This window comes from Peromyscus leucopus, chromosome 8b (genome assembly GCF_004664715.2).
Source record: "Peromyscus leucopus breed LL Stock chromosome 8b, UCI_PerLeu_2.1, whole genome shotgun sequence".
Taxonomy (NCBI): domain Eukaryota; kingdom Metazoa; phylum Chordata; class Mammalia; order Rodentia; family Cricetidae; genus Peromyscus; species Peromyscus leucopus.
In genome coordinates this window covers 97849908-97871166 of record NC_051086.1, presented here as the reverse complement: position 1 = coordinate 97871166, position 21259 = coordinate 97849908, and the positions used below count along the sequence as shown (strand labels likewise).

The window sequence follows — 21259 nt, the reverse complement described above, 5'->3', positions numbered from 1 at the left end:
GTCACCTCTTCTCCAGGCTGCAGGCCTGAGGCCCGGCGAAGGGTTATCCACGGGTCCGGGAGGCTCATGGGTTCTCACGGAAATCCAAGGGGAGGGGACAGGGACTGGGTAGTGAGGCCCAGGAGAATCTTTACTAGGTTTCTCCGTGGCTAAACATGGAGGGACATCGGGCCTCTACCTGCTTCTTGCCCAGAGAAACAAGCAATCCCATACAGAAGGGGCCTGCTGAGGCTGGAGTGCCAGAGGAAAAGAATCCTCCAGGCTCACTCCTGCGCTCACCAGAGGGAGGTGGCTCGGCCCTCAGGGGAAGAGCCTGGGACCCCTGGAGAGCTGTGTGGTTAAGGAAGTTGCAGTGTGCCACCAGGAGGGACAGGATCCCACACCACAGAGGTGCGAGGGTCCCTGTTGGCCATCCGCGTACCCAGGATGCATGTCGACTTAGTGCGGGTGGCCTGTGGAATCATTCCACCCTACTTCCGGTCCACGCCTTCCCTTTTCCTTTATCTCTACAAACTTTTGATTCTCCCTCCCTCCCCTTGCCTTGTGCTCTGCCCACCTGAGAACCCAAGGCCCCCGAGGGGTGGGGACTGGTTGTTCCCTTCACCTCAGAGAACGGGGGCAGAGGTCTAACGGGAGGACCGAGGACCCAGTGGGCAGAAGTCTGGGGTGAAGCAGAATCTAGAGAAGAGGATACAGGTGACAGCCGCCCCCTTCCACTCAGGGAGTCAGGTCCCAAGTTTGAAAAGAAGCAGCAGCCCGTTCCCAGCCTCCTCCCTTTCTCATGCTGCCAGAGAGGGGGGCTACAGGGGCCATCCACCGGGCACATTAATATTGTCACTGAGTATGCGTGACTGCTAACTATGACTTTTAATAATTCATTATTCACACTTTACATGAGGACAATGTAAAAAGGGAATTTATCTAGAGAGGAAAAGAAGTTAGGGAATATAAATGAAGGTTTGTTCCTACACGAACTATCCAAAATTGTGCGGAACCGACAGATCTATTGATTGATGATACCTGTCTTCCCAGGTAACCCCTGTATCTCAGGTCTTGGGACTCTTTCTGGTTAGACCCTCTCCTTCCATCCCCATGGGGCTCCATCCTTCTGAACTCAAGCACCCGAGCCCTACCTGGCTACATCTCAATTGTCTACGCTTATTGTCCCCTCCATGGCCCACATCTGTCATTTCAGCCAAGAGGTGACTGCAATTTCTACATATATACCCCCTTCTCATTGTATTTCCTTTCCCATCATTCCTGGCATAATGTCCCTCCTCTCTACTGACTTAATCCCTTATCCCTCAAGGTCAGGTTCAAATATTTCCTCTCCCCTCTTCTCTACCAAGCCCAGGCTGACCTCAGCCCTCTGAGTTCCCAACATTGTCAGCCCTTTACCCAGACATTATAGTCATGCCCCTGTGGTCATGGTGCACCATATTCTTCCCAGTGCAGAGGTCAGGTGATGCTGTGCAGAGCTGGGCACAGTCTCCATGGGTACCAGGGAGAGACAAGACCATGAGACAGAGGTCCTCCTCCTGTAGGTGTGAGTACAGAGCTGTGGAAAGGTGTGGCTAAGTGTGAGAGGAAGAACAAACTAGCCAGGCAGGGGAACAAATGGCAGCTTCCTGACATGACAGGTAGTTGAGCACTTAAAATGCGGCTCCTGTGATGAGGGAATTCAGCTCTTGCTTGTACTACCGCCAGCACTTTGAATAACTACCAACGGGCTAACGGCGGCAGAGCTCTCCCTCTGCATACACAAATCTACATGTGAGTCTGCACGCACACACATGTCCATATGTGGGTATGAACATGGGCACATCACCTGGTATCAGACCTGTGTGCGGCACTCCACTGTGGCTGCCACGTGGTATGGGCTGGTGTGCGGTTTCAGTGTGTGTACAGAACAGGAGCGCAGGGGGACAAAGAGACCATTGTGTCACACTCCCAACCCAAGCCCTCCTTCCCGCTGACATCACAGCCGCCTTAAATACAGATGCCTGACCCTGTTCCCAAGACCCTCACCGCGGTGGCACGGGACCTGCTCCAGCTCCCTTTGCCACATTCACCTCTGTTTTTATGGGGAGGACGAGTCTCCCAGGGCCGATATTTTAGACAAACCCAAGTGGGAAAATCTGGAAAGAGAAAAGGCTTCGTTTTGATTTTTCACTTTTGCTGCTGTTTTGGAATCCTGGTCTCTCCAGCGAGGGACCTGAGCCTGGCTGTCTCCTGGAAGGATTTGCTGTGACCTAAAGATGGTGGGTTTCTCCTCCTTGTTTCAGCCTCTTAATCTTGTTTCTAGCTGTTTCCGAGACCTCCACAGACAGGGCTGCATGAGGACAGAGTGGGAAGACTGAAGGAGACTTCTAGCTGGAGCGTGGAGGCCTCAGTGTGAGAGAGGATGAGCGGAGTGGGTGGAATGGGTATGAGCTCCCAGATACAAGTAGGAGACCAGGGAGGCATTCATAAAACCACAGGGAGGCCTGGATGATGACATGAAGGAGTCAATGGGAACCTCTGAGGGGCCCTGTGCGGTGTCTCAGTGGGGGCCTGAGTGGATGAGAATGTGTCTCTTTCTGTGCCCACTTGTCTGTAACCAAAGGTATCTATGTCCGCAGGCCCCTCCCTGCTTGTTAGGGTGTAGAAGGTAGGACATGCATGTCTTATAAATTTAAAGGTGAAGGGTGATGAATTAGGAATGATCAGGGAGACATTAAGGAAAAACAGGAAGGGCTGGGTATGAAAGGAGACAAGCACCCCAAAGTCCCCATGCCAGGGGGACTTCTCAGAGCTGATGAGAGGTTGTTAGTGTGTCCCTCCAGAGTGTGTGCTCCAAACTGAGCTGGGACATTTGCGTGGAGGAGACGGGACCTGGGAAGAGGAGAGTCTTTCTAGGAGGGTGATTGATCCTTGTGTGCACATAGAGATTTCAACTCTCAGCAGAGAGTGTGCAAAGCCAGGCAGGGAGGGAAGTGAGTCGGTACCCAAGGGAGCTGGACCACGTGTGATTCTCCCTGCCTAAGATGATGGGAGGAGTCGGAAAGGAGAGCACCTGAAAAGGAAGACAGAGAAGAGGTGTGAGAGGGACCGGAGCTGTTTCAGAGCGCAGCAGCTACGTTCTCAAGCTGGAAGACATGGGTTGCTGTGTGGCCAACTTCCATCTGGAGGGCTGTGGGACACCAGCAGATAGTCAGCAGCCAGGGCAAGGAAGAGGCTAAGCTCTGGGTCTGAGTGGATTGGGGAAAGCCATAAACCGTCATTACCCCTGTAAAAATAGGATGGGGGGCAAGTAGGATGGCTTAGCAAGTGCAGGTACAGGCTGATGAGCTCGACAACCTGAGTTGCATGCCCAGGACCATTATGATGGAAAGAGAGAACCGACTCTCATAAGTTTTCTTCTTACCTACACACACACACACACACACACACACACACACACATTGGGGATCCCACACCCCCTACACCGTGTGTGTGTGTGTGTGTGTGTGTGTGTGAGTGTGTGTGTGTGTGTGTGTGTGTGTGTGTGTGTGTGTGTGTGTTATGTTATGTTAAAAAGTAGATTGTGGGCCACTCAGATATTTTTCATTTTCTAGCATCCATGTTTAAAAGGAAGAGAGATGAGCTGGGGGTGTACCTCAGCTGGTAGAGTGATTTCTGGGTGCACATTGCTCTGGGTTCAACCCCTAGTATCCCACAAGAGAAAGAGACAGAATCAAAAGCTCCAAGTCATCTCTAGGCATCGTATCTAATTCAAATCCCGGGTTATACAAGAACTCATGTCAAAAAGAAAAGTCAGGTGAGCCGGGTGGTGGTGGCACACGTCTTTAATCCCAGCACTCGGGAGACAGAGCCAGGAGGATCTCTGTGAGTTCGAGGCCAGCCTGGTCTACAGAGCAAGATCCAGAACAGGCACCAAAAACTACACAGAGAAGCCCTGTCTCAAAAAAACAAAAAACAAAAACAACAACAACAAAAAAAATCAGATGGCCAGGCGGTGGTGGCGCACGCCTTTAATCCCAGCACTCGGGAGGCAGAGCCAGGCTGATCTCTGTGAGTTCGAGGCCAGCCTGGACTACCAAGTGAGTTCCAGGAAAGGCTCAAAGCTACACAGAGAAACCCTGTTTCGAAAAACAAAAAACAACAACAACAACAAAAATCAGATGAAACCGATTTCATATCTTATACATACCTAATATTCATAACCTAATACAAGCCCAGATACCATTCAAACCATACACATCTTGGCTTGAACTAGCCATGTTTCTGGTGTCCACATGCAACCATTGCATCAAGGAATGTGGACTTTATCATTCACCTCCATTCAGAAGGAAACACCAACATTTCCTGAGGCATTGGCGGAAGCAGAGCCCATCAGTCCAGATCTGACGGGTCGGAGAGACCCACACACCTCTGACCACCGAGGGGCTGCTCATGATAATGCTCTGTATCTAGGAAGGGCCTGCATGCCTGTCCTCATGGCTTCTCCCGTCAGCCCTGAAGTAGGGATTGACTCCTTTTATGAGCAAACTAACTGTCGATGCAGCTATGGTGTGCCAGAGCCAAGCTTAAACCCTGTCTGGGGAGGTGTTGCCTTAGGGGCCGAGGCCTGATGGAGGCGGTGCCCTGTATTCCAGGGCCTGGACAATGTGGTGAGGAAATGTCTGAGGAGCAGTGTGCAGTCTGTATCTAGAGTGAAGGTGGAGGCCACCCATCAGGCCACATAAGCAGGGCCATCCACAGGACTAGCAGTGGGGTGAAGCCGCAGCTGCTGCTCCTTGTCAGGGATTGCAGGAAGTGGTCCTGACTACAGCGAGGGACTCTTACTCTTCCAGGAGCGGCTGCTGCCCTGGGAACAGTGGGTACTGGGTGTCTATGTCCCCCTCCCATGCTGCTGTCAGCTGGGCGTCCACGCGGGCCCAGGCAGGGCTCGGTGTCTTCTTGTAGTCACGCCATCCTCCCGGCTACTTGTCTGGGCCACTTCCTTTCAGGAAGGCAGCCAGGCAGGCTCCTGTGTGCTCTTTGGAACTGAGCTGGGAGAAAGAGGCTGCCAAGACCCCGAGGCAAGGCCAGGAAGCAGAGGGAGGGAGGGAGGAGCTGACGCCTCACTCTCCCATCCTTGACCAGCCCAGGAAGGCCGTGCAGAAGACCAGACAGAGGTGAGAGGAAGCCAGAAGCCCCCACCTTAAAGGCACAGGGACCCAGGGGAAGCCAGCCTAAGACCTAGGGCCACTACACTGAGCTGCCTCCTGAGCTGGGCCTGTGCCTCTCCATCGGCTGAAGGGCCTCCTCCAGGAAAGAAGGAAACAGCCAATGAGAAGCCAGAGGCACCTGTTTGTTCTGCAAAGAACCTTTTGATTAGAGATCATCCCTCCAGCCTTCATTCACTGAGTACATATACTGTGCTTGCATGTGAGTATGCACATACACACACACACACACACACACCGCCAGGCTCTGTCAATGCTCAACTACTCAGTTCCTTAACTAGGCAGCTAATGGGTTTGGGGTGCCCAGAATGCAGGGGAGGTGCAGGAGATAGTGGTTTGGGGCGCCCAGAATGCAGGGGAGGTGCAGGAGATAGTGGTTTGGGGTGCCCAGAATGCAGGGGAGGTGCAGGAGATAGTGGTTTGGGGTGCCCAGAATGCAGGGGAGGTTCAGGAGATAGATAGTGGTAGAGGCTTAGCCTTTGGCCTAAAGGGGAAGTGCAGCCTCCATAAGCTCTGAGCGGGCGGGTCTGAAGGAAGTGAGTTATCGCAATTGACTGGTCACAATCAGTTACAGATTGAACTCCTGTTCTACACTCCCCCCCATCCCCTTCTCAGTACTGTACTTAACTAGTTGTTAAAAAAAGAAAAGAACTCTGAGCAGCGGCTGGCGAGACGACTCAGCAGTTAAGAACATTGGCTGCTCTTGCTGAGGACCAGGGTTTGATTCCAGGCACCCTCATGGCAGCTCACAACCATCATTAACTCCAGTCCCAGGAGATCTGACGCCTCTTTTGGCCTCTGCAGGACATACATGCACACAAAACACCCAGACACATAATAAACAAACAAACAAATAAATAACTGAGCAAACACACAGACAACAGTGTCCCTTAGGTATTCCTTCTAAACAGTCTTGCCTGGCATCTTTGTGCAGGGTCTGTGCTGGGGCTAAGCGGGTAGGGATGGGGTGGGGGGAGCTATTAGAGAGAGGGTGGACAGAACCCTGAATCTAGTACTGGAAGAAGACTTGGTGTTTTGGGTTATGAGCCCAGCCTTTAACAGCTGAGCCATCTCTCCAGCCCGGGAGACCTATAACCCACGAGCCCAGAAGCATCTCCTGTCCGAGAGCCAAGAGGGATGTGAAGGGACTCTGGAGCAGAGGGGACAGGGAGGGTCTCTCTGAGGATATGTGTTAGAGCAGAGACAAATGTCCACTAGTGAAGGAAGCTGTGAAGCTATAGGGAAAGTTCGAGGCCAGCCTGGTCTACATGGTTCCGGGACAGCTAAGGCTATGTAGGGAGACCCTGTCAAGTGAAAGAAAGAGGTGGGGCCAGCTGAGGGGCTGGACGCTCCCAGGAAAGCAGCCTGAAGGAGGGCCGGGGTGTTGGGTGTCAGGCACTTGTACGCCTTCTCTTAGAGCTGAGATCGGCTGGGCCACCTGTCCTTTGTTGTCACCCTCTGTCAGGACCCTTTCAGGCTTTGTCTCAGCCTGTCCTCCCATGAGTCCCGGTCACAGTGCAGATGGCAGAGAGCACAGCAGGACTGGCCCACTCCAGTTGTAGCAACCAGGGAAAACAATCCCAGGCCTCTGCAGCCAGCTAAGTACTCCAGAGCTCCTGGGGAGAAGCCACATTGGCAACACTCAGATCAGGGGACATTCTAGAATGGCAGACCTCTGGGGCCTAGGACGGTCAGCCAGTAACACCTCCCAACAGCTCCATACTGAGATCAGCTCCTCCCCCAACACAGTGTGCACTGAAGGTCCTGCAGGGACAGATGTTAACCAGATCCCCTATTTCTCAAACTCCTCAACTCCATGGAAGGCAGTGTATGGGCAGACAGCCCTTGTTCTGTGACCCTGGGCAAGTCACTTACTCTCCACAGGCGTTAGTCTCCTGGTCTAGAAAGTGGAGTTAGGGCTGGAGAGATGGCTCAGAGGTTAAAAGCACTGCTTGTTCTTTCAAAGGTCCTGAGTTCAATTCCCAGCAACCACATGGTGGCTCACAACCATCTGTAGTGAGATGTGGTGCCCTCTTCTGGCCTGCAGGCATACATGCAGGCAGAACACTGTATACATAATAAATAAATAAATCTTTTTAAAAAAAGAAAGGAAGGAAGGAAGGAAGGAAGGAAGGAAGGAAGGAAGGAAGGAAGGAGGAGGAAGGAAGGAAGGAAGGAAGGAAGGAAAGGAAGGAAGGAAGGAAGGAAGGAAGGAAGAAAGAAAGAAAGAAAGAAAGAAAGAAAGAAAGAAAGAAAGAAAGAAAGAAAGAAGAGTTAATAATCCAGTCAAGCCTCATGATCAGATCCAGGGAGCTGAAAGAGTCCAGCAAAACTGGAAGAGTCCCAAAATGGCCAGTTGGTGGCCTCTGGGGATTCTCAGAGGGGGACATGGAGGACACAGTGACATCTACTGAGAAGGTGGCACCAGAATCAATAGGTGAACACAGCAGCCGGTATTTATTCTTGGGTGCTGACCCCAAGCACCCTCCCCCCACTACCCCATCCATCTGCCTGTCTGGAGCAGGAGGTCCAAGTCGGCTAGCAGCTGGAATCAGCGGTGGATGTAGTCACAGGTCAGCGGCTCTGAGGGGTGCAGCTGGAACTGAACTAAAAGAGAAGGACATGTGGGAAGGGTTGAGGGTACCAAACTCCTGTCTCCCTTATCCTGACCCTCTGGTCCTGCGTGCTTGGCAGTTGTGGGGCACAATGCCGGCTCTGCTGAGCACCCTGCCTATGGGAGCGGCAAGTCAGTGTGACCCCCTACATCCCACCCCATGCCCCTACCTTGAGATAGAGCCTCCCTTATTTCTTGGTTAGAGGATGGCGCTGCCCAGCCAGACCCACCTGGCGGGGCTCTCAGTGCTGGTCCAGGATGAGGGGCACCTGTGCGCTGTCCACTCGAGGAGGCAGCCGCTCTCCCGTGCGTACGTTGAACATGGGTAAGGTAGAAAGAGGCCGGGGCACCTCACGGCTGGCTGCCATCTGCCGAAGCTCTTCCGTATTCCCGTGGATGGTGCAATGGTGAACCATCTGGATGCTGGAGACAAAGCAGAAGATCATCGGCTCTTGAAACGAGCCTCTAGGGTCCAGCCTGGCACTGTTTCAGAGCCACCCTGCAGTCTGCCTACCAGATCTGGTTGTGGGGGCCACCTAAACACAGGATGTAAGTGCAGGGGGAAATGGGGAATTCACTGGGGCCTGCTTGTGCCCAGTGACTGAGACAAAGCTCAGGGCGCAGACAACCTAGATTTAAAGCTCCGTGTTGTTGGCTTAACCCCTTTGTGCCTCCACTTCCTCCAAGTGTAAAACACAGATGATAGTAGTAACTCTCCTCCTAGATTGTTATGCAAAGTAAGGAAAAGACAGCTGGGGGTTTGGAATAGTGGCCAGCATAGGTAACACACGAGATGCCAAGGCAGGAGCAGATACTCACATGGAGCATATATTTTTGCAGAAGCTAATATTAGCTGGGATTTCTAAGTCTAGTGTTCCTGTTTGTTTGTTTGTTTGTTTGTTTGTTTGTTTGTTTGAAGACTTAGGCAACCTGGGCTTCAAACTCAATACTTACAGAGGATGACCTTGAACCCCTGATCCACCAGCGTCCACCTCCCAAGTGCCAGGATCACCGGGATGTGCCACCATACTCAGTGTACATATGTGTGATAAACCCAGCGTGCTGCACATACCAGACAAGTGTCCTCCCACCTGACCTCCTCCCCAGCTGTATGATGTCTTTATATGCCGACGGTCTTCTCAGTTCCTTCTAGAATTCGGCAGCCTCCCTCGGTACCAACTCCAAACACCAAGACTAACTCTCTCCCCTTCCTCCTGTCTTTTGTTAGTCTGGCTATCCGGCTCATTCCTTCACCTCCTCTTATCTCCCAGCCCTCGACCCTTCTGGGAATACCTTCCCCGTGACCCATCAAGCTCTGGATCTCATTATCTGGGCTCCTTGAACTTGATCTCTGTTCCTTTGTGCCTGCCCCCCGCTGCCCCATGCCTGCCTCCCTGTCTCTGTTTCAGACCGGAGCTCCCTGAGCTGTTCCCAGCTCCACCCTCAGCAACCTGGAAACCCCTACTGCAGGGCGTGGCCACACCCATCAGGCCTTTCCTGAACTCCAGCTTCAGGTCCTGATTTAATCACATGTGACAGACCGTCCTTGGTCCTTGCCTTCTGTCATCCAGGGGCAAGCTGCAGTGAGTCTGAGCAGAGGCTGGCACGGGAGCAAAGCCTTGGTTTTTCTTCACTGAAGCTTCGGCTGCTTACTGCTTTGTGACATTTGGCAACTTGCTAACCCTCTCTGTGGCATTATGTAGGAAGCTATATTTTACTATAGCAAGCCCAGCGGTGAATTTTACCTCCAGGGGAAGTTGTTTTCAAGCCTAATTTATATGAACCCACCTTATTTGTTAGCTTAGTCTGGTGACATTTTCCCAAACTCGCGATCATCAAATCAGAGCAGAGATTTCTCTTTGTAAACAATGATTTTTTTTTTTTTTTTCCTGCTAGGGTTAAGGCTGAGGCAGGAAGAGTGTGAGTTTGCGGCCAGCTTGGGCTGCACAAGGAAGTTATCTCAAAAACAGTTTTTAAAAATAGAATTGGGCCGGGTGGTGGTGGCGCACACCTTTAAGCCCAGCACTTGGGAGGCAGAACCAGGTGGATCTCTGTGAGTTCGAGGCCAACCTAGTCTACAGAGCGAGATCCAGGACAGGAACCAAAACTACACAGAAAAACCCTGTCTTGGGGGAAAAAAATAGAATTGGGTTTTCTTAGGGAAACCAGGCTCCAGGCAGGCTAAAGAATGCCTCTTCCCTTGTCATTTGGTTACTAATAAGGTAGGGATGGGTCCCTACTAAGAGTCCAAGTCCCAATCAGTGGACCACAGCTGCAGTTAAGAGCCTGAGGCTGGAGAGATGGTTCAGAGGTTAAGAGCACTGGCTGCTCTTCCAGGGGACCTGAGTTCAAATCCGCACAACCACATGGTGGCTCACAACCATCTCTAGTGGAATCTGAGCCCTCTTCCGGCATAAAGGTGTACATGCAAATATTGTGCTCATATACATAAATAAATCTTTAAAAAAGGCGGGGGGGGGGGGGTAGAGCTGAGGGATTAGACCACTGAAAGACAGGCAGGCCTCCTGGAGAAGAGTCGGTGCTCCCCTTGGAAGTGACACTGAGCACCCACTGGCCAGGAAAAGAAGCGAGGTCACTGTCTAAGGCCAGGCAGAGTTAGATAAGCTCCTAAATGTAGAATCTGACAAACTGAGTTGTCAGAAACACAGCTTTCCATCCCTGGGGGAGGAGAGCCTGTGGAGGGAGGAGAGCAAGAACTGTGTGGATGCTTAGAGGCCAGTGTGGCAAGTGTGTCCCCCAAGGCAGGAAAGGCCCTTACAAGCAGCCCCTCCCCCTCCAGCTCCACATCCAGGTCTCGTCACTCTTGTAATGCACAGGTAGAAAAATTTCCCCAAGCTGGGCGGTGGTGGCGCGCGCCTTTAATCTCAGCACTCGGGAGGCAGGGGCAGGCGGATCTCTGTGAGTTCCTGGGCAGCCTGGTCTACAGAGTAAGACCCAGGACAGGCTTCAAAGCTACACAGAGAAACCCTGTCTTGAAAAACAAACAAGAAAAGAAAAGAAAAATCTCCCCAAGAAGAGCAGACGAGCAGACACCAAATCCAGAGGAGCCTTCCCAAGAGGCTTCATGTAAGTACTCCAGGCCGAGGCACTGTCATGTACAAACACAAACCCACAGACACACGCACACACGTGTGGTCACAGGCCTCTCCTACACCTACTCCACCACCAACGGACATTCTGCCCCCAAACACAGAGGCCCACAGGGCAATGCCACTGGGGCCTGGAGGACTCTGTGACCAGTCAGATCTGCTACCAGGGAGAAAGTCACAGGCAGCAAAGTCACCACTTGTGGCTAGTTTGAAAAGTGGCAGACATTGATGTAGGTAAAATAACTGTATCTGGTAGAACTCAATCAACACAAAAGTCAGGCCAGCCCAGGATGCTGGAACACAGGGCAAAATTATTGGTTACAATCAAGAGGGAAGCAGGCCTCCCTGACGTCAGAGGTACAAACTGAACCAAGAAAGCTAGAAGTGGCAAAAAAATAAATAAATAAATAATAAAATAAAACCCACTGGTCACAAGAGAAAAGTCACAATGTCAGTGACACAAGTGATTAAGTCTGTCACAGCCCACAAAAAAACTTGATAAAAAAAAATCCTCTTGTGAAATGTCAAAATTATTGATCTCAGTGGAAGAGATCTATAAAGCAAAAACAAATAAAAGACATAAAACCCAGTCAGGCATGGTGTCGAATGCCTTTAATCCCACCCAATACTCAGAAGGCAGAGGCAGGTGGATCTCTGTGAGTCCAAGGCCAGCCTGGTCTACATAATAGAGAGACCCTATCTCAAAGAAACAAAAACAAAGCCCAAACCCTTTCTTTTTTCTTTTTGGTTTTGAGACAGGCTTTCATGGAACCCAGAATGGCCTTTGAGGGAGGCGAGGTGGAGATGCTCCGGCCTCCACTCCTACGGTGCTGGGATTACAGGCATGGACCAACACACCCAGTTTAGTAAAGCATTTTACCAGTTTCATATGGAAGACTGGTTAATTTAATAAATCGAGGAATTGCATTTTACTCTGAAAATTATATAATCTCCTTTAAAAAGTATGATTCTAATTCTTACGTTTAAAATGTATTGGAAGAGTTCAGGTGGTAAAGTGTTTGCCTAGCACGCAGGAAGCCCTGGGCTCAACCCCAGTGCCACACAAGCTGCATGTGGTGGCACATCCGTAATTTCTAGCACTCAGGAAGGCGAAGGCAGGAGAATCAGAAGTTCAAGGTTATTTTCAGCTGTATATTGAGGCCAGCACTCTACCTCAAAAAATAAACAAATGTGGCCAGGCATGGTGGCACACACCTTAATCCCAGGACTCCGGAGGCAGAGGCAGGGGCAGGTGGATCTCTGTGACTTTGAATCCAACCTAGCACATATAGGGAACTCCTGCCCATCAAGGGCTATACAGTTTGATCCTGTCATGGCTATCAGTGGTGGCACACACCTTTAATCCCAGCACTCGGGAGGCAGAGGCAGGAGGATCACTGGGAGTTCGAGGCAAGCAAGCCTGGTCTATAGAGTAAGTTCCGGGACAGCCAAGATTGTTACACAAAATGTCTCAACCCCTACCCCCCAAAAAAGCTGACCCTGTCTCAAAATAATAAACACAAAATATTAGCATTTTTCCACTCAGAGACACAAAGACACAATGAGCAGAAGATGATGGCAATTCAGGGGTGGATTTAAAAGTGAGGGCTTGGGTTAGGGAGATAGTTCAGTGATGAGACACTTGCCTAGTGTGTGTGAAACCCTGGATTCCATACACAGCATCACTAACTGACTAACTAAAGGTCCTGGAATTGGTTCAGAAATGTACATGTCACATATGCACGGGCATTCCCTGTGTGGGCTCACCCTGCTACACACCCTCCTCTGAAGGGCATCTGGCCCATCAGATGTCCCCACTGTCTCATGCCTCTGAGCTTCCCAAGAAGAGACAGTGGGTCTGCTATGACCCCCACAGGATTCTGCCCACCTCACAATGGCCTCCTGAGGTCATAGCGGAGATAACTTCACCAGCCCCTGAGCCCACAGCACAAGTCTGCTGAGGCCAACCGTGGGTGATCATCCTCGGTCCTCCCTCTGGCCACCCAGGAGGTGTGGCCCAGACCCCTACAGAGGAGCCTCTGAGGGAAGCAGAAGCCAGAACACAGCTCGCCCACTACGGAGAGTAGCCCGGTGGATACTTCCAGCCGCCACCCTGGAGGTCTTAGCATCCAGTGCCCTGCAGTCATCCCCGGGAGAGATGCAGAGAGACACGTTGCTGGTGTCACCATCTGCAGCCCCAAATTCTGCGGCGGCTGTAGACCAAGATGCCAGCACATCAGACGACCCGAGCAAGAGAGAGACGGGGCCCTACACCTGTCCCCAAACCGTGCGGAAGCCCAGCATGTCGAAGGTGATTCTGAGGGCTGTGGCTGACAAGGGGTTGCACAGACGTGTGTCCCTTGCTGCCTTGAAGAAAGCTGTGAGCACCACAGGCTACAATATGGCCCACAACAGCTGGCGCTTCAAGCGTGCGGTCGAGAATCTAGTGAAGAAAGGCATGCTCAAGCAGGTAACTGGCAAGGGTGCCTCAGGCTCTTTCCGCCTGGGCAAGAAGCAAGCCTTCAAGTCCAAGCGCAAGGCCAAGAGACGCCAGCGGAGGCAGCAGAGGCAGAAGCCTAGGCAGCGCCGATCTGGACCACGCCAGTCACTACTAGGCTCTGGAAAGAGCCATAAAGGGCTTTTCAAGGGAGTTCGTAGGGGGGCCAGAGGCCGCCGCCATTAATAAGGCAGGTTAGGCGGGGTACCAGGCTTGCCACAAGCTCAGTGAGATGGAAATAAAAGCCCAACTTATTTCACAACTGTCTTCTGGAATCTTTGGGGTTCAGAGGGTGGAAAAATTAGGCCAGGGGCTGAGGGGCACAGGGTGGAGGAGGAGGCCATGGATGATAGGAGGAATCTGAGACAGAATAAGATGGGCTTGGAAAGATACGGTAGGATTCAAAGCATCCATTGCCATCCACTAGGCCAGCCACATCCTCTAACACATGGAGAATCAGAGGCCAGGTGTCTGGTTCACAGGGGGGAAAAGCGGAGGGGGGGAGGGAGGGAGGGAGGGAGGGAAGGAAAGATGGAGGGAAGAGGGATGGACGGAGGGAAGGAAAGATGGAAAGGAGGGAGGGAGGGGAGGAGGGAAGTAGGAAGGGATGGAAGGAAGGAGGGATGGAGGGAGGAAAGATGGAGGGAGAGAAGGAGGGAGGGGGAAGTGGGAAATGGGGAGATGAGGGAAAGAGAGAAAAGGAGGGAAAGAAGGAAGGGGCAGGATGGAGAGAGAGCGAAGGAGGAGGAGAGAGGAAAAAGGGATCCACACTGGGAGCCGCTTGCTGCCTCTCAAGCCCTGTCCTCGGTGCAGGGGCAGATCCCCTTCCCTGTGCTGTGCCACAATAGCCTCTTCTATGACCAGAACACAGGAGGACAAGGTCAGGACATGGGCTTAGCCTCCAGCCAGCCCAGGGCCAACCCTCAGAGGTCACTGCTGCTCATAAAGAGTGGAGGGTCCAATTCAACAGTCCAGGGGAGGGGAGCATCCCCTATCCAACCCCCCCCACCCCCCGTCTTCGCTTTACTCACTCAGAGGTGGCCATGTCTCTCTTCAGCCTGTGGAAAAATGGAGGGGGGGGGCAGTCAACACAAGTGCAGCTTTGCCCCATGGTGTCCCGAGAACTCCTGGGTAGGAATCTCATGTGCTTAGATTCAGAATCGCTCCTAGTCCCAAGCCAGACAAGAATGGACCTCCATCTGCCTAGAAAGGGGGCCCCACATTCCTCTTACAGTTGAGAATCCCATTCCCTGAGAAGTATGGCTCCCCCAGTCTCAGGGTGGTCCCTTAGATGTACCAGGCCTCTACACGCCCCCGGCCAGCACACTCACCGTCCTTCACGCCGGCAGCACATGACATAAGCCAGCAGCAGGGTGAGCAGTAGCGCCACCAGCAGAGGCACCAAGAGGGTGACCAAGGCATCTGCCAGGAAGTCTCGGCCTGTGGCCTCAGTGGGTGGACAGAAAAATGGGTCATGCTCCAGGATCCCGTCACCTGGAGTAGGCACCTCATCCAGGGGCTCCGGCACCGACCTGTCCACCTGTGTAGAGTCCAGAGCTGACCCAGGAGTAGTAACTCAATGGGCACACGGGACACTGTGCCACAGGAAACATGGCAACCACCAATTTGTCGACCCCATATAACCACAGGCCTTCTGCCTGCCTGCCTTCCCTAGCCCAGGAGACTACAGGATGGACACTGGATGAGGGGCCAGGAGAAGCCAGTTCCAGGAGAAGCAGGGATGTACAACAGTTAGTATTGGTGCTATGTTTGGACTGCCTGAGTGTGAACTCGGGGTCAGGCTAGTGCTTCACAGGGGTGAATTGCCTCAACGTGGTCAGTGAATTCAGAGTGATGATAAGGGTGCTTATTCCTGCAGTGAACCATGGTGGTGAAGAGACCTGGGGGTGAGCACACAGCCTTCAGTAGGCTGCCCATGACCAGTGCTAGCCCCTGACCCTGATGGAGTCCCCTGTTGCTGGTTCCCGGGAGCTGCACACCAGCAGTTTCCAGTCAGGGATCAGGATCCCTAGGGTCCCTTGAAACATCACCAAGAGCCCAATGAGCCTCTTATTGCAGGCAGCCTTGTTTGGTGGCACTTCCTCCGGAAGCAGACAGGGCTGTCACACGGATGCCCTTGCTGGAGTTCTAACTTAGGAATTCTTGGTAGTTTCAGCTGTTGGGCTGAGCAGACCTGGGACTCAGAGCTGGAGCGTCCAGATGTGAACTGTAAGCTTTGTCGCCCTCTTGTGGCAGGAAATAGAACTTCGTGTGTGTGTGTGTGTGTGTGTGTGTGTGTGTGTGTGTGTGTGTCCATGACAGAGACCCCAGACTGATTCTGAGACGCAAACTGACCCTATCAGAGAAAAAAGCTGGGCTAGAGAAATCATAGATAGAGAGGACTTGATGAGGACTGTACCCTAAACCCAAACCCCAGAACCAGGATCCCTTCTCACCAGAGATACATTGCACCAGTCAACACGGAAATGGGGTGCCAAGTTGTCATAGCAGGACAGTAATGGAGGCTGTCCCTGAGCACAACGGGCAGAGCTGTCCGGTGATGCCACCATCTTCAGGCAGGTGGAGAAGGGTGTGGCAGAGCCCACCTTGATGTATACCCTGAGGCAGAAAGAAGCCACTGTCAGCACAGTGGAAGAGGGTAGGGCACCGCTCTGTCAGGGAGAGGTGAAGGTGTCCTGACAGTAGGCAAGGACCTGGGCGAGGGTAGGGCTGGCCCATGGGAGATACATGAGGGCCTGATGGGAGGGGTCACAGCTCCCCAAGACCTGAGACCAAGTCAGAGCACCCCACTCGTTATGCACCCCAGAAATGACTTTTAACAGATGGATCTCAGATGTCCTCATGGGGTATCAGCAAGTACAGACTTCAGGGTGATGAGGGTTTGAGCCCAGGAAGGAGATGGAAGGGGAGGGAAGGAAAGAGAGATCATCCTGATGAAGGCATGCCACAGTGGTAATCAGGAAATCAGGGAGGTGGCTATTTTGGGCCCATTCCCCAGCCAGCCAGGAAGCCCTCCTGGATTGCCCCCTTACCCTTCCTTCCGGCCCTCGATGGGAAGAGGGACGCGACCTCCACGGTCCAAGGCAGAAGTGATGTTGAGCAGCTGGAGCTCCCCTGGCTCCCAGAGTCCCCCCAAGGCGGTGAGGAAGCGGTTGGCAGGGGTGGAGGGCAGCACTTCCTCCACATCATGGCTGCGCACCAGGAACTCGGCTTGGTATGGCAACCGGGGGCCTGGGGAGGCCAAGTCAGCACTCAGTTGGACCCCACCCTGTGCTCGGTTCTCCAGGTGCTTCCTAAACCTCCTCGGAGTTTTCCCATATTCCCCACACCACCTCTGCCCCAACAGCCTGTGTACAACACAGGCCTTAAGTTCCCTTTCCCAACACTGTGGCCAATGACTGCCTAATGCCCTGCAGCCTGCGGGCAGCTCAGTTACACAGGTGAGGACAGACCTCCCTCCACAGCTCCTTCCATAAAGCTATCAACGCCGCACTGCCCGCACTGCGCTACGGCTGCCCTGATGCCCCCTCTCCGGGGTGCCTTGCTCCCCACTGCTTCCCAACACTCTTCAAGATTGGCACCAGTAGAGGAATGGAATAGGGATGGAGGTACCTTCAGGGTCCTCAATCAGCAGCAGCAGCCGCTGTCTAGTGGTGTCAAAGCTGTCGCGATTGTAGGCTGTGACCTGGGGGAATGGAAAGAGGGCGCAGGAGTGGGGCTAAGGGGAAGCGGGTATGCATGGAGTGTATGCAAATTATATGTAAATAAGCATGCATAAACCCCCCCAGTCCCACTGGCAGGGCTAGTCCTAGGAGGACCCAGTGGCCACCCCCAGGGGGTCTGGATGTTTCTGCGCCGCCGCCGGCACCTCGATGACCTGGCGCCCACGATCTTCTGGAGTGGGAGTGCCATAGAGGAAGCCAGGGTTATAGGGACTGCGCTGTGTGTAGCGCAACCACCGGGGCAGGTCTGGATGTCCCTGGAGGTGGGCCTGGTAGGTGAGTCGGACGGTAGGTGGCACCGCTGACGGAGAAACCAGAGGAGATTGGGAATTGGAGACAGGACAGGCGATCGGGATTGGCACACGCCAGCCCATCTGGCCCCTCGCTCACCGATGTGCTCTGGCAGGCGCAGGAAGGTGGCATGTTCCAGAGGATGCACAAACACACGGCCCACAAGTGGGTACAAGGTGGTCTGCTGGGCTTTGGTGTCCCTCAGCCCTGCCAGAAGACCTGTGGGGGACCCCATAAGCCCCAAACACACAGCTTCAGTCACAGGCAGGGGGCGAGCTCCCTTCCTCACAGTGGTCCTGATGTTCTGAGAGCTGAGGTCGCCTGGCTGGCTCCAAGTGGTGGGGTGCAGACCCTGCTCCGATGCATAGTTTAGAGAGTAACAAGCCCCAGACTCTCGTTGGCTTTGGATTCATGGGAGGGACCCCCCAGCCATCATTTCACTCCATGTTTTGGGCCCATGATGGGAGGGGACTGATGTTTGGCTGAGAAAGGTGTTGTATGCTGTCTGTGTTCAGGTTACTTGAAAAAAGAACCCCATGTTGAATGTCTGGGAAGCTGGAGATAGAGAGGACCCTCAGAAAAGGGGTAACCATGACGAGGCCCCCAACTCCCAGAGAAGAACACAGAACAGGGTCTACAATGTAGGCCAATAGGAGCCCAGCAAAGTGGACTCACCCAGGCTGCCTCCTCCTTCCCTCTTAATGCCAAATTTAGCCTGGTCTGCCAGAAGTAGCGTCCCAGCCAGCTCATTAAAGGGCCCATGACCTCTTCCCTTGTCCTGCCATGTCCACCCAGGGCTCCAGGACACCCCTGCCCTCAAAACTCGCAGTCCCCATCCTCCAGAGCCCAGCTCCCAGCCCCTGGATCCTTGAGGGACTTATCATTACCCCACCCCCCAAAACCCTCTAGGTCCTATTTCACCCACCCCAAACCCCTCTCCTGAGGACCCCCCCCTACTCTTCTACCTCATAACCTCTAAATTCCACCCCTCATTCTGTCCCTTCCCCTGACGAAGATCCCCGACTTGCCCACAAGGAGAGGAATCCAAGTCAGCGCTGCTGCCATGGCTGCCCCGGCCTAGCCAGCCCTGTGAGTGACAGAGACAGGGCTGGAGCAGAAGAGGGAGGGGCGGGGAGGGGGAGGAGGTGTGTCGGAGCAGCTGGGAACAGCCTGGCCCGGAGTGAGCACTGAATCTGGCACTGTCCTCACACACTGTGTCCTCCAGCTGTTTCCTGGTGACCACAGTGGGCTTTGTTTTGTGTGTATGTTTCTTTTTTTTTAAAAATATCATATATTTGATGCATTATTCTGCGCTTTACTTGTCCCTTTTTATTTTGTTATTGTGTGTGTTTGTGTGTGTTTCCTGCACATATGTCTGTGCACCACCTGAATACAGTGGCTCCCAGAGGCCAGAAGGGGGAACTGGACATCTGATACCCTAGAACTGGAGTTACACGTGGTGGTGAGCAGCCATGTGGGTGCCAGAAATTGAACTCTGATCTTCTGGAAGAGTAGTCAGGGCTCTTACCCACTGAGCTACCCTCGTTTTTGTTTTATGAGACAGTCTCATGTAGCCCAGGCTGGCGTCAAATTTGCTATGTAGTGAAGATGGCCTTAAACTACGTCTATTTCTCCTCCTGCCTCCATCTCCTGAGTGCTGAGATGGCAGGTATGACCCATGCTGGGCAATGCTGGGGACTGGACCCGGGACTCTGTGTATGTTAGTCAAGGACTCCATAAACAGCTACATTCACAGCCCTGTTGTTGTTTTTTGTTTTTTGTTTTTTTGTTTTTTTGGGTTTTGTTGTTGTTTGGTTGGTTGGTTGGTTTTTTGAGACAGGGTTTCTCCGTGTAACAATTCTGGTTGTCCTAGAACTACATTTGTAGGCTAGGCTGGCCTCAAACTCACAGAGATCTGCCTGCCTCTGGCTCCCAAGTGCTGGGATTAAAGGAGTGTGCCACCACACCAACCCAAAATGTATTTGTTTATACATATGGGTTTTTTGTCTGCACACAAGAGGAAAGCATTGGATCACACATGTCTACAGCTATAGTCTATTTGAGCTGCCATGTGGGTGCTGGGAATTGAACTCAGGATTTCAGGAAAAGCAGTCAGTGCTTCTAATTACTGAGCCATCTCTTCAGCCCCTCAGCATGTTTTCTAAACCACCAATCTGGCTACTTGGGCCCTCTCTTAAATTTTTAGGATTTATTTTTATTTTGTGTGTATGAGTAATTGTCTGCATGTGTGTTTATGTATGACATGCATGCTTGGTGCCCATGGAGATCAGAAGAGGGAGCCAAATGCCCTGGAATTGAAGAAACAGTAGGTGGATGTTGGAAACTGTCCTTTGCAAGAACAGTCAGTGCTCTTAACCACTGAGCCATTTCTTCAGACCCGCCCCCTTTTAAAATCTCAGTGACTCCCATTGCCTTTGAGTTCCCAGCTCATATCCAGTTGAGGACTTTCTGGCCCTTCCTCTATCTGGCCATTTTATCTAGAACCCCATCCCCACCCCCATACATCTCCAGTCTCTGGCCCTCCCTCTGCCCTTGCCTAGCTTAATATGTCTTCTTAGTCTCCTGGCACCCGTTCAAGCTGTTCCCTCTCCCTCGTATTCCCTTCCTGCCTTGTCCCTTGGGCAGACTTTGATCAGACTGCATGCACAAGTCCCCTCCTCCCTGAAGTCTTTCCTGTCCCTCCTCTTCCTAGGCTGGCTGCTTACGGAGGAGTCCACACACACGCACACATCTCTGTCAACTCAGCCCCACAGCATCGTGGTGTGGAACAGGTGTTCTGGTCTCCTCATCTTACCACCTTCTTAGCCCTGAGCCTGACGTGGGGTCTAGCAACTAGTAAGTGCAGGGGGCTGGTTGATAACTTCCTTAACAGTTTCCCCCCACTCCGAGCCCCAGACCAAGCATCTCCATATGAAGGCCTGGATGGAAAGAACCCAGATGGTACCCATCAGGTGGGGACAGGTAAGCCGAGGAGAGGCTCTCTGGCTCATGTAACTGGAGCTCAGTGCACAGGCTTGGCGTCCCAGCTTGACAGTTCCTGTAGACTGTCTTATCACTCGCCCTCTCTAGGCCTGTTCTCACGACTATAAACTGCATGATTAGTGCTGGCCTCTGGGCACCGCCGTGCAGAATCCATACAAACACCCATGGCAGCATGTGTTCAGCCACCTGTATCATGCAGGGATGAGAACATCCTGTCTGACTGGGGCTGGTGACGGTGGGAAGGACAGATGACCTGTTAGCTTCTGTGCCAAAAGGCTTCCATGCATCTGTGGGCACTGACCCATTCCGTACCCACAGCAATGGCATGAGGTAGGCGTTACCATAGCCCCCGTTTTACAGTTGATAACACTGAGGCATGGCGGTTTCTAACGTCCTCCAAAGCCATGCTGCTGCTGATCGAATGCTCAGAAAGTGCATAACCCCGTGTCCAGCTCCCTCCTCGAGGTACTGGATGGTGGACACCACCGAGGAAGAAACAGTGCCCACCACTGCCAGCACCCCACAGTCTCAGCAGGCATGGTCCCAAGGCTCATGCGTCGCTTACCTCACCCCACCCTGAATGTCCTGGTCAGGCTTGCATTCAGGTGACTAGTGGGCAAGTTTTGTCCTTGTCCCATCTCTCTTCCCACCTGACCACCCTGCTTGTCCCTGGAGAGTCACAACATTCCCAGAGTCAGCATCCACGCAGGCTCCCAGGCAGGTGTTTGTCCCCGGGGTCACCTTGCCATCTCCTGCCTTCTCTGAGATGGAGGAGAGAGGAAAGGGGTGTG

General features: G+C 52.8%; 2 protein-coding genes across 4 annotated transcripts; one reads left to right on the top strand and one right to left on the bottom strand.

Annotated features, from left to right (window-relative positions):
- Positions 1–7640: 7640 nt before the first annotated feature.
- Sgca (sarcoglycan alpha) lies at positions 7641–21255 on the bottom strand. Of its 3 annotated transcripts, none has more exons than XM_028868979.2 (11): positions 21034–21255; positions 18494–18552; positions 17565–17684; positions 17321–17475; positions 17065–17137; positions 16485–16683; positions 15888–16050; positions 14763–14971; positions 14463–14489; positions 8055–8247; positions 7641–7817 (listed from the first exon to the last, which is right to left on the bottom strand). In XM_028868979.2, the coding sequence occupies exons 2-10, from the start codon at positions 18528–18530 to the stop codon at positions 8067–8069; spliced, it is 1164 nt and encodes a 387-aa protein (XP_028724812.1). In that variant the 5' UTR covers positions 18531–18552; positions 21034–21255; the 3' UTR covers positions 7641–7817; positions 8055–8066. The 3 variants fall into 3 exon arrangements, with proteins under 3 accessions (XP_028724812.1, XP_037056673.1, XP_037056672.1); XM_037200778.1 differs by having other exon boundaries at positions 7641–7812; XM_037200777.1 differs by having other exon boundaries at positions 21119–21255.
- Positions 11652–13693, top strand: LOC114692899 (spermatid-specific linker histone H1-like protein). The gene has a single exon (XM_028868980.2). The coding sequence runs from the start codon at positions 13093–13095 to the stop codon at positions 13615–13617; it is 525 nt and encodes a 174-aa protein (XP_028724813.1). The 5' UTR covers positions 11652–13092; the 3' UTR covers positions 13618–13693.
- Positions 21256–21259: the final 4 nt, after the last annotated feature.

What these genes read in the sequence shown, in the direction of transcription:
- LOC114692899 (XM_028868980.2), top strand. Translation starts at nt 13,093, where the DNA reads ATGCAGAGAGACACGTTGCTGGTGTCACCATCTGCAGCCCCAAATTCT.
- Sgca (XM_028868979.2), bottom strand. Translation starts at nt 18,530, where the DNA reads ATGGCAGCAGCGCTGACTTGGATTCCTCTCCTTGTGG. An exon ending in TTGGATTCCTCTCCTTGTGG is followed by an intron (nt 17,685 to 18,493) that starts GCAAGTCGGGGA and finishes GGTCCCCCACAG; the next exon opens with GTCTTCTGGCAGGGCTGAGG. An exon ending in ACTGGTGCAATGTATCTCTG is followed by an intron (nt 14,972 to 15,887) that starts GTGAGAAGGGAT and finishes GACTCTACACAG; the next exon opens with GTGGACAGGTCGGTGCCGGA.